Below are 16,769 nucleotides of genomic sequence, written 5' to 3'. Positions count from 1 at the left end.
CCAGTTCTAGGCTTCCAACACAACTCGTCGTCGGTTGACACGAAGAAGATGGAGAAAGTGGTGGTGAAATTCCCACAATACCCTCACATTTAACATATGTTTGACGGCTGCCCAACCAAAGGACCAAATTGGTTAATATTTTCATAGTTGGAGGACTTAATTGGGTAACAAAAATAGTCTAGGACCAAATCGGTAATTTCACTATAGTCAAGGGACCATTTTGGTAATTAACTCATTTTAAAATGTACACTAACTCTAAGGTAACGCCGGTGTGGGTGAAGTGATGCAAAATTTTAAAATGTACACTAATTTTGAGGTGGACCAATGTGAGTTGTGAAATTACAAGAATGACAAATGAGATTTAATTTATACTACGTATTAAATAAGATTACATCTAACAGTAATTATTACATGTACTTCATGTACGTTAAATTAAATGTAATAATTGTATACGATACACTTCTAAACGTGAGAAATTGACAATACATTTTTGCGATGATTCTAAATTTTATCAATCTCTCACGGTTAGAAGTGTAACGTATGCAATTATTACATTTACGTTTAACGTACATGTAATAGTTAGTTTTGAATGTCATCTTATTTAATATAAATTAAATTTTATTAATTTATTTGTCATTCTTGCAATTTCACAACTCACATCTCTGATCCCCACCTTGAAATTAGTGTACAAATGCTATGTGTACTCCTTATAATCCTAACTTGTACTTGCACACACAAAACCTTGATGTAGACACTTTGTATTGGGACCTACATGAAAAAAAAATAGCTTATCAGAACTCGTTAAATCAAGGAGTAAAATTTAGAAAGTAAGATTAGAGAATATGCATAAAACTCTTTAAAATTTTTGCATCACTTCACCCACCTGACCCTACTTTGGAGTCAATACACATTTTAAAATTTTGCATTATATCCACTGAATGCAAATAAAAGTTATTTTATCATCTTAATAAAAACAAATAATATTTAAAAAATAAACAAATTAAAGTTAAATGTAAAATTTTAAAATGTACACTAACTCCAATATATGGTCGGTGTGGGTGAAGTGATGCAAAATTTTAAAACGTACACTAATTTCGAGGTGAACCAATAATGTGAGTTGTGAAATTGCAAGAATGACAAACAAAATTTAATTTATGTTAAATAAGATTACATCTAACAATAATTATTACATGTACGTTAAATATAAATGGAATAATTCCATATGTTACACTTCCAAACGTAAGAAATTGACAATAATTATTACATTTACATTTAACGTACATTTAATAATAGTATATATTATTATTCTTAATTGACTGGTTATTATGATTCCTTAATAAGTATTACTGATTATTATAGAAAAAGGTAACCGAGAAGGATCCTTAATTGACTGAAAATAAAAAAGAAAAAATATTATTAATTATTATTCCTTAATAAGTATAACTGATTATTAATCATTTTCTAGTGAATATAATGATTATATATATATATATATATATATATATATATATATATATATATATATATATATATATATATATATATATATATATATAGGATAAAGTGTCAAATTGGCCCCCTAAGTCGAGTGGATAGTGCAATTCGGTCCTCTAAATAAAAAAAGTTCCATTCAGGTCCTCTAAACCGGTAAAATTGTTTAACTAAGTCCAAATTGACTTGTTTATCAGGTTAAATGCATACGGTGTTGACACGTTTCCTTATTTTATTTTTTTTATTAAAAATCAAGGTTGAAAAAATCGCTAGGCGCCTTGGGACCGCCTAGAGCGATTAATCGGCCCCTAGAGCACCTAGGCGTGCGCCTAGGTGGCCGATTGCCTAGCGCCTAGGCGATGATTAATCGGCGCCTAGGCCCGATTTTTGCAACACTGTTAAAAATATTATTTATTATAAATTAATTAAAATATAATAATAATATTAATAATAATAATAATAATAATAATAATAATTTATTAAAAAAAAAAGAAAAAAAAGCCACCGGTTGTCCATGCCAGACATCCGGTGGCTGTCTTCCTTCTTCAAGGACAGCCGTGACCGTCCAGCCATGGCCGTCTAAGGACGTCCAATCCCCTTCGTCAGGAACGAGGGCAACGACGAAGGTCGTCGCCCTCGTTCAGATCTAGAAGACGGCCATGGCCGTCTTCCTTCGCCGGCCATGGCTGTTTTTTTTTATCATAATTCTTTTTAATTATTATTATTATTTTAATTAATTTATAATAAATAATATTTTTAGTAAAAAAATTAAAATAAGGACACGTGTCAACACCGTATGCATTTAACCTGATAAACAAGTCAACTTGGATTTAATTGAACAATTTTACAGGTTTAGGGGACCTGAATGAAGCTTTTTTTCACTTAGGGGACCCAATTGCACTATCCACTCGACTTAGGGGGCAAATTTGACACGTTTTCATATATATATATATATATATATATATATATATATATATATATATATAGTGAAAGGTTCCAGTGCAGTTGGGTGCTTCCCGTGCTGTTGATTAATGTGCGTGAGCTTTGTACTTAATGTGCGTGAGTCTTGTGCTTAATGTACCTGAGCTTTGTACTTAATGTGCTTGAGTGTGTAATGTTAATGTGCGTGAGTTTGGTACTTAATGTGCCTGAGTTTTGTGTTTAATGTGCTTGAGATTTGTATTTAATGTGCGTGAGTGTGTAGAAGGGTTACAAGGTGAAATGTAATAGTAAGACCAAGAAGTAGATGTCCTAAGCAATACAATAATCACCCTTTTTATACTAGCTAACCTCCCAATCAACCCCCCTAGCTATTCTCGCGGGGTGGTTGGATCGCGCCTTGACCGGGTCCACGCGGGCACCCGGGGCCGACTAGTGCTCCTGGGCCAACGTAGGCCCTGACTGAGGCCACCCCTGACCAGGCCACGGTTGGCCCGTAGGCCGACGCCTTGGTCGGCCCCAGCCGGGGCAGCCCTTGGCCCTTCGCACCGGTCCTCTCGGGTCGGTTTGCCCCGAGCCTATGCCTAATATACCCATAAATATATATATATATATATATATATATATATATATATATATATATATATATATATGTGTGTGTGTGTGTGTGTGTGTGTGTATGTGTGTGTGTGTGTGTGTGTGTGTGTGTGTGTGTGTGTGTGTGTGTGTGTGTGTGTGTGTAAAAGTTCAAATGCGACGGGTCTTCCCGTGCGGCGGTGCGACGGAATTTTAGAATACACCAACAGTGTTAACAATATGCACCAACCGTGTAAGGAAACACACCACAATGAAATGCAATAAAAATCAAAAAATACACAACAGACCCAAAAAAAATACACCATATAACTCACCACCCCCAATGGTGTATTTTCGAACACTGTATGGTGTTTTTACTCCCACCTAATGGTATGTGTTTGGTGATGCGTACCTAATATCTCTATGTTTTCTGTGATGTATTTCCTAACGTTGATGGTGTATATTTGTTGAACTATTGGTGATGACGCACCGCCGCACCTGAACTCGCATATATATATATATCTTGTTTTTATAGTTATTTTAAATCATCTCGGTAATTAAGTTCTTTAATTTTGCTTATTTAATACATGTTTTCCTTGCTATTATCATTTAATTATGATTCACACTCGTTTTGAATGTTTTACGGTGTTTGTTAGTGTTTTTGAACCATTGTAGGTCAAAGTTATGAGCAAGGGAAATCCTAGGACAAAATTAGAGTCAAAAGTGGACCGAAAGACGCCTACACAGAACAAAAAGGCTCGACGCGTCCAAAATTTCCAGTACGTATTGCGATCGAGACCAGCCGGTCTCGACGCGTCGAGCAAAACCCTACTCTTGCTTAATGAAATTGAAAGCTGTAATCCTTTTCCCTTGGATAAAAAGAAAAGAGACCAAATTTTCCTTTGAAAAATAAAAAGAAACTGCTAATGAATCTATTTCAGATTATTTGACTAATTGTAACTTTTTGATTTGAATAATTGAAAGTTTTTAACTAAGAATAATTCACAATAGAAAATTCTATAAAGTTTATTTTAGTTGTCAGTTTGGTTTAAGTTAGTACATATTTTTTCTTTTTTATTGACTCTTTTCAAGCGGATCTTCAAATTACAAAGGGGCGGTGTTGTTACAATTGGGATGCTGCAATGTTTCCAAATTCAAACTTCAAACTTCCAATTCAATTTCAATAACCAAAGCAGCTTTTACATTCCAAACATTAATTTCCAAATCACATGGGCCGAGATTCTAAATTAAATTAGGAAAATTCTTATTTTGTCCTTTGTATCTATTATAAAATCCTACCTTCCTCAACCTTAAAAAAGTAGTTTAATTTAGAATAAATAATTAGAATAAATAATTTACAATTCATAGTTTAAAATTCAGAGATTCTTGGAGACAAGAAGGAGAGAAATCAAGAGCCACAAGTTGTCTTGGAAAGCAAGAAGAAGACTAGAGAGATTTGGGAAAATCGTCTGGTTAATTCTTGTACTCTTTTGATGATTTGTAATTCTTTATTTATATTTGCTATGTATAATTTAGTCATGCTTGGCTAAATTCTTTAGAGATTCTTGGGTAAAAGTGTTTATGAACCTAGTGTTTATGAACCTATGTGTCTGAGCTCTCAGTTTCTTTAATGTATTATTATTTGGGTTTAATACTTGTGTTGCAATCGTGATAATATTGCTTGATGCTTGTAATTAATGGCCATAGTTACTAGTTTCATAGCCATGTTTGTGTCACCAATGGGAGTTGGAGCATAAATTAGGGCACACACAATTGCATCTAATGGTTAGACCTTGGGAAATGGGAACTTATTAGGGGAAGTTTATTCTAGATTGTTGCGCATCGGGAGATGGTAGTAATTAGGAATAATTGAATGCTGATCTTCGACCTTATTGAGTGTTTAAGCCACGGGAGTGGAAATTCACTAGGAATAGAGATTACGGGAGTAATTCGATTCCACTTTGCATTCCCATACAAGTCTTAATTCCAAACTAATATTACAAACGTTAATTGTCACTAGGTGATTAAATACTTGAATCTCATGAATCTCATCTTCCCTCTTATTGTTTTCAAAATCCTAAACCTCTATTTTATTTTATTTATTTTATGCCAATCAATCATCTAAGTAATTGTTAGGATTAGCTCTAATGAATAAGTTAGTAACTAGTGCTTGATACAACCACTTTCCTGTGGATCGATAACTCGTACTCTGAGAATCATTTGTTTGCAAATATACTATGCATCAAATTTTATATATATATATATATATATATATATATATATATATATATATATATATACTAATAAGAGTCCAAGAGAGTTAGGCCTATAATGGGTAGAAAAAATGGCGGTCAAATTTTTTAATCAAATGAATGGCTCATATTGATCGGATTTTAATTTTTCCTTAAGATTTACTAATTTATCCTTAATGAATATGATTATCCGTTAACTTTTCCGTTAAATATTATCTTTTCCGTTACTTTCTCTTAGTTCACCGTTAACTTATTCATTGATTTCAATAAGAAAGGTTTTAGGTTCGAACCTCATCCTAATCAAATTTGGCATAATTAGTACTCTATTTCTTTAATTTCGAATTATGTTTATACAATGTCGTTATTCAAAAAAAAAAAATTATTCATTATCAATAAATTAAATAAGAGAAATAATTTCATTAATTATATTGTCTTTATTTTTCTCCAATATATAAAAATTCTTTACATTCAAATTCATAAATTGATTATGTTCGCTACATTGTCCCTACAATGTCTTTACTAAAAAAAAAATTATTCATTATCAATAAATTAATTAAGAGGCATAATTTTATTAGTTCTATTGTCTTTATATTTCTCCAAGTAAAAATTCTTTACATTCAAATTTCAAATTCATCAATTGATTATATTCACTACATTGTCTATTATTTTTTTGTGCAGTATTTTTTAATTAAATATCAAAGTTATAATACAAAATAATGCTATATAGTTGTTTACCAAGTATTTTATTAATACCATGAAAAATTTTAAAAAATATAATTAATAATAAAGCCAATCATATTAACTATCTGAGGGATTTGTTGACAAAGAGAGTATTCAAATCACACAACAAATTGAAGTGAGAATTAACTCGCAATGTCCTTGTTTGACAATCAGCAGTTAGCGTTAGCGGATTATATATTTAGCGAATTATATCAACGGTTGGTAAAAAGATATTTGAAAAAATTAGTTGTTATTTAGATTAACATGTAAAATGATCTAAGGGTATACATAATAATAATAATAATAATAATAATAATAATAATAATAATAATAATAATAATAATAATAATAATAATAATAATAATAATAATAATAATAATAATATTTTTAAACAAATAAAAATAAAAATAAAAATATAATTAAGTCAATCATATTAACTATTTGAGGGATTTATTGACAAAAAGAGTATTCAAATCACACAACAAATTGAAGTAGGAAACTACCTCGCAATGTCCTTGTTTGGCAATCAGCAATTAACTTTTCAATATTAGTATATATTTAATATTTTATGCCCTAATTTTAATTTACTTTCCCTTATGTCCCGTATTTGGTTTCAATCATACCTATACAATTATAATCAATTTTGACTATATTATCTTGCATTTGTAAACTTAGAATTGCCTATTTAAATAAGTAAATTTAACATTCAATTATCTATGCACGAACAATTCCAATATAATCTTGCCTTGATATACTTTAAAGTACTTATGAAAAAAAAAAAAAAAAAAAACATTGAGCATTATTCTAATTGTGCAATGCGCGTAAAAAACTAGTATATATATATATATATATATATATATATATATATATATATATATATATATATATGTGTGTGTGTGTGTGTGTGTGTGTGTGTGTGTGTATATTATATGCGCGCATGTGTGGCTGAGAATGTAAATTGATCTTACATGTGATTATTCTTGGGACAAGCGCTATTTAATTTATACACTGCCAAAGTAGAGAAACTAGGAAAGCATTTAAATGGTGCAGGCTTCCGTGAGGGGTGATTTCCACGGACCGGGCGGCAACTTTTGCCTTCTTGCAGCTTTTGATCTTCTCCATATATACTATGTGTATGCAGAAGAAGAAGGAGAGGAACACAAAGACCGAAACTGGGTTAAAGACAAGAACGAGTGCATGGTAAGTACGTGGATACACTGCCAAAGTAGAGAGAAACTGGGAAAGCATGTGGTGATCGAAGAGAACCAATAGGCTCTGCACGAGTGCATGTTATGTACGTGGCTATACACTACCAAAGTAGAGAAGCAAGGAAAGCATGTGATGAAGAGAACGAATAGGCCGGCTCTGCATGAGTGCATGCATGGTACATGGCTTGTTAGGACATCATTCAATAAGAACAAATTTGAGCCACAACCCACATTTCACTTTGGAAATTATAGAATTTCCGATCACTTGAAAGTGATCTTAAATTAAGTCGAAAGTCTTGTTCAGACTATTTTTAGTGTTCGGAAAAATCTTTGTTGCTATTTCCGACCACTTTTTGCTTTCAAATTGATTTAAGATCACTTTCAGGTGGTCGGAAATTCCATAATTTTCAGCAGGTAATTGTTTGTTCTTCCGGTCAAATTTTAACGTGAATTGGTGATTTGCTGTGTGACTATTGTTGGTTCTTCCGGTCTCCTTGGCCGGGGATGTGTGATTTTCTGGCATCTTTGGCCGGTGAACTTGACCGACAAATTATTGTGTGGACCGTGGTCCACACAGGGGTCCAAAACATCATCGTGAATATTATGAGTAAAAATAATGTACATTATGTGTTAAAATAATTTACATTATGGGTTAGAATAATGTACATTACGTGTTTAAAATAATAAAACATCTGGAATAATATAATGTACATTGTGTTTTAAAATAATGTACATTATGCTTTTGAATAATGTACATTATGTTTTAGAATAATATACATTATGAGTTATAAAAATATATGTTGCATCTGAATGTACAAAAAAATAAAATTAAATAAAATGATGTATTTTTAAATCGTGATCCACACAATTGTCACGATCCATGCAATAATTATTGAACTTGGGATGAGGACTTTTGAAATTGGGTATTCAACCTTGTAGGAAAGGACTATTAAACTTGACCTTGGTTGGCATGGAACGGATTTGGGTGTGAAAACATGCGCGGCCTTTGTTCATGCAACGGGTGGTGGCACATTTCCCTGATCTTGTTACTCAAAATGCATTAAATGAGCTTGAGATTTGGGAAAATACAATGGGATTTATTAAACGGCATATTATGCTCTGCATCCGTATGCACCATTTATTATGCATACGGATGTAAAAACTACGTCGTTTTATTAAAAATGTGCGTCTCCCTTAAAAAAAATTCAGGTTCGATTCCTAGCAACAACATATGAACTAAAATTCCAGAATCGATGAACTATAATTCCATAATCGATGAACTATAATTCCATAATCGATGAACTAAAATTCCAGAATCTAATCTATGAACTAAAAATTCCAGAATGAATGAACTAAAATTCCAGAATCGATGAACTACAATTTCAGAACCGATGAACTATAATTCCAGAATCAATGAACTATAATTCCAGAATCAATGAACTAAAATTCCATAATCTATGAACTAAATTCCAGAATGAATGAACAACATAATGCTGTTGTTGGGAATCGAACCTGAATTTTTTTTAAAGCAGAGACACGCGTTTTTAATAAAACGACGTCATTTTTGCATCCGTATGCACTATGGTACATACAGATGCACAGCATAACTACTCTTATTAAACCATTGCGATTGGGCTCAGGAAATTTTATTTTGGGAGTTGTGGCTTTTGGTTTTTTGGGTTCCATTAAGTCTGGACTCAACCAGTGTTTGTGGAAATTAGATGACATGCTCTATGGTAGCTTTTAACTAAGTTCGTTGGGTGTGCGTTGGCAAATTATGCCCTGGACCCGTGTCCACAATTCATTGTGGACACGGGTCCAAAACGACGTCGTTTTTTTTTAAAAAAACGCGTCATTTAGTTTTAAAATTAAAAAAAAAAAAAATTACGCGTGTTCTACCGCTAACGGCGTTATTTTTTTTTTTTTTTTGGATTATGAATGTACAGTTATGCCGTTATGAATGTACAGTTATGCAATTATGAAATTATGAACACAGAGCTCTAACATTATGAACTTACAATTATGAACATATAGTGATAAAATTATAACCATGGAGCTTTAAAATTGTGAATATAGAGCTTCGAAGATTATGAATGTACAGTTATGGAGTTATGAATGTACAGTTATGAAGTTATGAATCTACAGTTATGGAGTTATGAATCTACAGTTATGAGATTATGAATCTACAGTTATGGAATTATGAATGTACATTTATTGATCGAATTATGAACAAATAGCTCTGACATTATGAATTTACAATTATGAACATATAGTGATAAAATTATGAACATAGAGCTCTAAAATTGTGAACATAGAGTTTCGAAAATTATGAATGTACAATTATGGAATTATGAATGTACAGTTATGGAGTTATGAATGTACAGTTATAGAGTTATGAATGTACAATTATTAACATATAGTAATAAAATTATGAACATATACTCCTATAACGAAGCGGTCTGAAATTAAAAAAAAAAAAAAAAAAAAAAAAAAAAAAAAAAAAAAAAAGATAACAGTGCCTAACGGCACTGTTACCCGTGTCCAGCATGCATGCTGGACACGGGTGCATAGCATAACGACTGGTGTGCGTTACATTAGGCTTGTGGGTTTGACCAGCGGATGGTACCAACGATTTGCAAAAAGATATTTGGTAAAGTTAGCGGTTAACATGTAAAATGACCAAAAGATAATAAGTAGTATAAGTAGTAGTAGTAGTAGTAGTGGTGGTGGTGGTGGTGGTGGTGGTGGTGGTGGTGGTGGTGGTGGTGGTGGTGGTGGTGGTGGTGGTGGTGGTGGTGGTGGGGGGGGGGTAGTAGTAGTAGTAATTATTTTTAAAAAAATGTAATGTGGGATCAAATCTGATCCCACATCGAAAACAAATAATAATAGAAAAAGGGCGTTGAGCTCCCTCACCCATTTTGCATCCCAGCCCATCCGATTCCCACATCAGATGGGCAGGGAATTAGAAGCCTCAGGCTTCATTATTAATGAAGCCTGAGGCTTCTCATTTTAAAAACAACAAATAATTTTTTTTAAAAACATTATAGTAATAGTTATAAGGGCGTTTTGGGCAAAAGCCCAAAACGCCAAAGAGAAACGCCGCTATATGCAGCGTTTCTAAAATCAACGATTTGGAGCAATTCGTTGCTCCAAACCGCGGTTAACCAAACATTGGCTTTGGCGTTTTGACCACGGTCAAAACGTCAAAGTCGGCGAATCCGCCAAAATTTTGGCGGATCTGTCTATAACCAAATAACCCATTTAGCACCTTCGGGCTGTAACATCAATTGAGGTTACATCACTCTTTTGTATTTATCCTAGGGTATGTCTTAGTGGGCAAATTATATTGTGCACCGTGGTGCATAATCGATTTTTCATCGTGGTGCATAATCGATTATGCACCGAGCTTCAAAACAAGGTCGTTTTGTTTAATGAAAGAAACAGTACCCGTTTTGCAAAAAGTAATAACTCTGTTATTTAGTTTCTTTTTGTATAGTTTTAATTCAATACAACTACAGTTTCATTTTGATATAACTATAGTTTCATTCGATATTTATACACTCAAATATGTGAAAATGTTATTTAATTTTATTTTATATATACACTATAGTTTCATTAAAACACAACTACATGATCATTTCGATATAACTACAGCTTCATTATACAATATACACTCAAATATGTGAAAATGTTATTTAATTTTATTTTATATATACACTATAGTTTCATTAAAACACAACTAAATGATCATTTCGATATAACTACAGCTTCATTACACAATATACACTCAAATATGTGAAATGTTATTCAGTTTCATTTTATATACATTATAGTTTCATTTCAACACAACTACAGTATCATTTTGATATAACTACAGTTTCGCTGGGTAATATACACTCAAATATGTGAAATTATTATTCAGTTTCACTTTGTATATACTGCAGTTTCATTTCAATACAACTACAGTTTCATTTCATTTCAATTGTAGTTCCACTTGATAATATGAATATAATACGTGAGGCAGTGTTAGTTTAGATACACTGTAGTTTCAGTTGGTAAATAATACACAAAAAATACACACTCCGTTAATTGTAACGGAGTGCCGTTTCTTTACTTAAAGAAATGACGCTGTTTTTTACCACAGTGCACATGCACTGCGGTCCACGATATAACGACTGGCCTTAGTGATGCTTGTACATGCTTGTTTTAGTTGAATAAAAATTTACATTTACTCAAAAAAAAAAAAAATTGAGCTACAAATGCCCCCGAGACTTAGTGTAGTTAGTTAGTTTTCTGACTTAAAAGTAATGACTGGAGGCGGTGTTCAAAAATAATAGAAGTACGCACATGAAGACTAGGATCTAACTGGTGGATCAGACTACCTAAATTTGGAGAAAACAATTGAGCCACAGATTCATTTGACATCAAATTATTGTGTGGACCAAGCCTCAAAACGACGTCGTTTTGCTATATTAAAAAAATCGCTTTTGTTTTGTTAATGGCGTTAAAGAATTCGTTTGCCATTTTTGCCTTCCTTCTCCAGTAGTTTCTCTTTCTTCTGGATTTTTCTATGTGATTTTCTTTGTTTTTTTCTGGGATTTCGTTTGTTCTCTTTACGATTTGCTTCTTTGACGTGATTTGTCTCTTCGGTTCTGTCATTGAATATTAATCTTGGATCATGGATATTATTGGTGATACGAACAACAGAATGAATGCGATTGATTTGGAGGATGATATTCCAGGTGTATACATTGTTTTTATGCAATTTATGTTTTGTTTTTTACTTGTATTTTGATTTATTGTGTGTATTTTTTATGTATTGTAGGTGATTTGAATGTTTTGGTTGATGTTGATTCGATTTATTCAATTGGTGTTGATCATAGTCATGCAATTCTAGGTTTGTGATTCGCACATTGTAGTATATATGTTTGTGATTAGGGTTTGTTTAGTCGATTGCATAGTATACATTATATGTGTTCATAATGTACATTATTTTTGCACATAAATTACATTATTTACATGCATAATATACGTATATTATTCATATGTTTAAGTGTCATTACCGGGAATATGTGTTCATATATAATGTATACTATTCTCATACATAAAGTACATTATTTTAATGCTTAATATACATTATTTTCATGCATAATGTACATTACCTTTCAGTTGATGTCCCTTATGGGGATGCAATTGATGGGAGCTCACCAACTCTAGTCCATGCAAGTTCTTCAAATGTTATTGATGAGAGTTCGTCTATTCCAGGTTTTTTTATTACTTAGTAGTATTTAATTATTCGTCGTTGTGTATTAAATGATCATGTTGCAATGGTTCATATTTTATTATTGTTTTTTGGGTTTATCTTATGTTACAATGAACTACACTGCTAGAAATCAACGGAAAAGTGGTTAGAAATGACCTGAATACAGACGGAAGCGCTTGTTCCGACCATTTTGGGTATCAGAAAAAACATTCGTCTCTATTTTCAACCACCGGAAAAAGTGTAGCAGCATGAACATGTAGCAACATGCAGAGAAACTTAAGCTTCAGTTTTAAAGTTCTTTCTCTCTCTTGTTTTTAGAACAAGTTCTTTCTCTTGTTCTATTTAACAAGTTTATCTTTTCCCTTTTGGTTTCCCCAGTTTTTGTTAGCCTTTCTTTCTGGGAAGTTCTATTTGCACCACCCTATTTACTATTTGCACCCACCTATTTAATAGGTCAAATAGATGGTGCAAATACCAAAGTAGGTGGTGCAAATAAATGTAGTCAAAGTAGGTGGTAACATTTATTATTTATTATTTTTTAACAATAAACATTAAAAAAAAATGATCGCCTTTTTTTTTTTTTTTAATTATTTGTGTAATTATTTTTAAAATTTTTATTTTCAATACATATGTTTTTAAATTTTATTTTCAATACTTGTTTTTTTTGTTCAATATAATTTTTTTAACTTTCTATTTTCAATACTTGTTTTTGTTTATGGTTTAATTTTTAAATTCAAAATAATGATTAATTTTGTTATTTTAATATTTTTTATAACTTAAATTTGTTGTATTCATTATTTTATCTTTTTTTATAGAGATATAATAAATAAAATTTGAATCGCTAAAAATTGTAAAAATATATTAACTTCACAATAAAAATAAAATAAAAAATAAATTCATTCAATTTCAATCTAATATAACATTTTCCCGAGTACAATTAGAGCGTACATGCTCATTGTAACTTTCAATCCTATTCATATATGGAGTCATCCATGCATTTGCACAATCATATCTAAAATAAGCCCATTGTGGAGCAATTGTAGGCATTGGGTACCCTCCTGTCAATGTTACCTTGACATAATGGTTATTATTAACATAACCAAGGGTTATTGCTACATGCTCGTACCAAGGTGGTGGGCTAGATCGAAGTGGTAAATATGTTGTACTGCCGGCCATACTCAAAACATGTAGTATCACATTGTATCGGGAAGCAATTAGTACACCCATCTCCGGTATAGTCATCCAGTGCTCAACTGGTGCACACCGATCTTGTGCAAAAAAATTCAACATGTTATAGGCATTATACCATCCTTGAGTTCCAAACATATCGGTATATTCCATTGTGTGAGACTCTAGTTCTTCGATTAAATTGGATCGAATTTTGAACCATTCGTCCTCCTTAAAACCGAGACAGAGAGCTACGGCTCGAAATCCACAGTTTCCGTCAGATTTCACATCTTGCACTTGCATGATAAAAGGATGGAATATAACCGGAAGTTGAAGCATATATGGATGGTAAAAGTGTCTATCACCTGAAGTTGGTGCAGCTGAACAACTATTCCGAGCTTGTTCTTGAAATTGAATATTATTTGGCTCGGCTTTAGTTTTTCTGAGAGATAGAGTTCTTATGAGAGATTTGTTTTTTGAAGTGGGACGCCCACGAACATTTATTTGCACGGGTGGCTCACGGATCGAAGTTGTAGATGGCGCGATCAACTCCCTCAACTTTCTCAATATGTTGAATTTACCGGTTCTTGATTGTTTCTTGAACTGATCCTTAAACATATGAAGCTCATGCTCAACACCAAAATCTTCATTGGTTAGAGAGATGGAAGATGATAAGTCGAGCTTCCTCCAAAAGATATCAATCGAATCAAGTGGGATAGGCTTACCACAGTTAAAATATGTTACCTGCTCGTGTGCACATGGAAGCCCGCAACTTGTTCGCAATCGACATCCACAATTTTCAAAAGTAATCCTGCCAGCCCGTGACCTCTCAAACTCATTAAAAATGAGATTCAGTGCATGAATAGACACAAATCCTCGCAATTCTTGAAAATGTGACGTGTTGAACCGATGTCGAATCAAAATTTTGCTTTGTTCAAGACTTGCTTTGATGGATGTGTCCTGTGACTGAATGACTCTGTCGATATAAACCAATGATGTCTCCAAATCTGACTGCGATGACTCCAAGTATTTTTTTAACTTGGCATGCTGACTCTCAACTCTGTTCGTGGTGTGATTTCCAAAATTGAGATATCGATCAGTCCAAACAGATACAAACATTTCTTTATACGGTTGCAACCAATTATCATCAATATAACCAAAAACACCTGAAAATGTGAATAATTGAAGAAATAATTACAGTAGTTGAACAAATATGCCTTGTTAAAAAAAATATTAAAATATACATCGAATAATACCTGGAAAGTCAACCAAAACTGCTTGTATTTGAGCTAAATGGAACATATATGATTCATGAGTCTGAGACTCAACTAATGCGTTCCATGATTTGTAGAATAAATCCCAATGATGGTTTGAGGGGATCGATGCCCTGCACTTTCTCAAAATACTTCTATAGATGTGCCATCTACAAAGTAATCCTTTAGCATCCGGATACACATTTTTACATGCTTTCATCAATGCCAACTCTCGATCCGTGACGATAACACGCGGGGTAATGCATCCCTCAATTGTGGCTTTGAGACAATTTAATGCCCAAGTATAATTGGACTCATTCTCTTTGTGCATGAAGGCGAACGCTATGCAAAATGTCATGTTGGTCGAAGTTACACCAACCATTTCGACGAGAGGCATCGAGTACCTATTTGTCTTATAGGTTGCATCTATCAACAGGACATGTGGAAATGCACGCCACTTCTCCATAGATTTAGGATGAACGAAGAATAAATCTTCTAACTCATCTGTTGCATTATTAGTTCGACTCTCATGCACATAACCATTGTTATGTAAAAAAGACATAACAACTTGCATTTGAGTTTTACCTGCATTATCCATCATCCGGAATTTTTGGCGTGCATTGTATATGGTTTTTGTGATGGAAACATTATCCGGATTTTGCATCTTCACCGACGTTAAAATATCTCGTGGTTTCACATGCATCGCTGACAAATTTTCCACCAATTCGACTTCATTTCCTGATAATCGCCTTGCATAAGGGTGACCTTCAAGGTGCAATGCAGGCTCATGATTATGGACTCCGCATATTACCCTAACCCTCCAGCAACCATCAACACGTATGTATTTCCCCTCCAATTGGAATGGACAATCAATTTTTCTTGTACCCGTGTTTTTAGATGAGATTTTTTTTGGCACGTAAGTACCACCACGGTCACACTGAAATATAACTGTAGGACTTTTATTCCGGGACCTTTTAATCACAATAACATAACCGAGATCCCGACCTCTACTTTGAACCCATTCAATTAAATCTTCGCGAGACATGAATGCCTAATAAAAAAATTATTTGTATCAATAATAAAAATACCTAATTAATTAATTATAATCATAAGTATACGTACTAATTAATAATCATAATAATAATTACATGCATGTATACCAACAAATTAAAAAAAACAAACAAACAAAAACAAAAACAGAAATTAAGTATACGTACTAATTAATAATAATAATAATAATAATAATAATAATAATAATATTAATAATTACATGCTTACAATAATAATAAGTATGCGTATGAATTTTGTTTACCGTTTCTGTAGACAATTCGCATGCAACCTCGAGATTTAGGTTCACTTGATCATCATCTTTAGTTCTATTGTCATCATAAATTTCGATTGCATTTTCGTCCTAAACAAACAAACAAATAACAACTCTTAATATATAAAGACAAAATAATATATTCAATATTGATATATTAAAGCAATGAATTTCTAATCAAAAATAAATATACATATCTAAATTTCTAAATAATATATAAAAGCAATGAATATATAAATAATACGTAATATTCAATTTACTAAGTTCACACACACACATATATATCTATATATATATATATATATATATATATATATATATATATATATATATATATGAAATTAATGAACATATATGAAAGCAATGAACTTAAATTTCTAAATAATATATGAAAGCAATGAACTTAAATTTTTAAATAATATATAAAAGCAATGAACAAATATACATAAGTTCAATTGTAACATTTCAGTAACAATTCAAATAAAAAAAAAAATTAAAATACCTCGTAATGTTGTTGATTTTGATTTGGACCATTGTAACTAAGAAATTGGCTTTGATTTTGATCGTTGTAGCTAAACA

At 32.2% G+C, this 16,769-nt stretch overlaps 1 protein-coding gene across 1 annotated transcript; it reads right to left on the bottom strand.

Annotated features, from left to right (window-relative positions):
- Positions 1-13,355: 13,355 nt before the first annotated feature.
- LOC109185237 lies at positions 13,356-15,572 on the bottom strand. The gene is made up of 2 exons (XM_019335218.1): positions 14,873-15,572; positions 13,356-14,782 (listed from the first exon to the last, which is right to left on the bottom strand). Exons 1-2 carry the CDS (start codon positions 15,570-15,572, stop codon positions 13,356-13,358), a joined length of 2,127 nt encoding a protein of 708 aa, XP_019190763.1.
- Between the last annotated feature and the right edge of the window lie 1,197 nt (positions 15,573-16,769).

This window comes from Ipomoea nil, unplaced genomic scaffold, assembly GCF_001879475.1.
Source record: "Ipomoea nil cultivar Tokyo-kokei standard unplaced genomic scaffold, Asagao_1.1 scaffold1317, whole genome shotgun sequence".
NCBI classification, from domain to species: Eukaryota; Viridiplantae; Streptophyta; class Magnoliopsida; order Solanales; family Convolvulaceae; genus Ipomoea; species Ipomoea nil.
This window is presented reverse-complemented; position numbering and strand designations above follow the sequence as displayed.

Excerpts from the sequence above, each read along its gene's own strand:
- LOC109185237 (XM_019335218.1), bottom strand. The coding sequence starts at position 15,572 with ATGCATGTGAAACCACGAGATATTTTAACGTCGGTGAAGATGCAAAAT. Across the intron at positions 14,783-14,872 it reads AGTTTTGGTTGACTTTCCAG|GTGTTTTTGGTTATATTGAT; the intron begins GTATTATTCGAT and ends TCACATTTTCAG.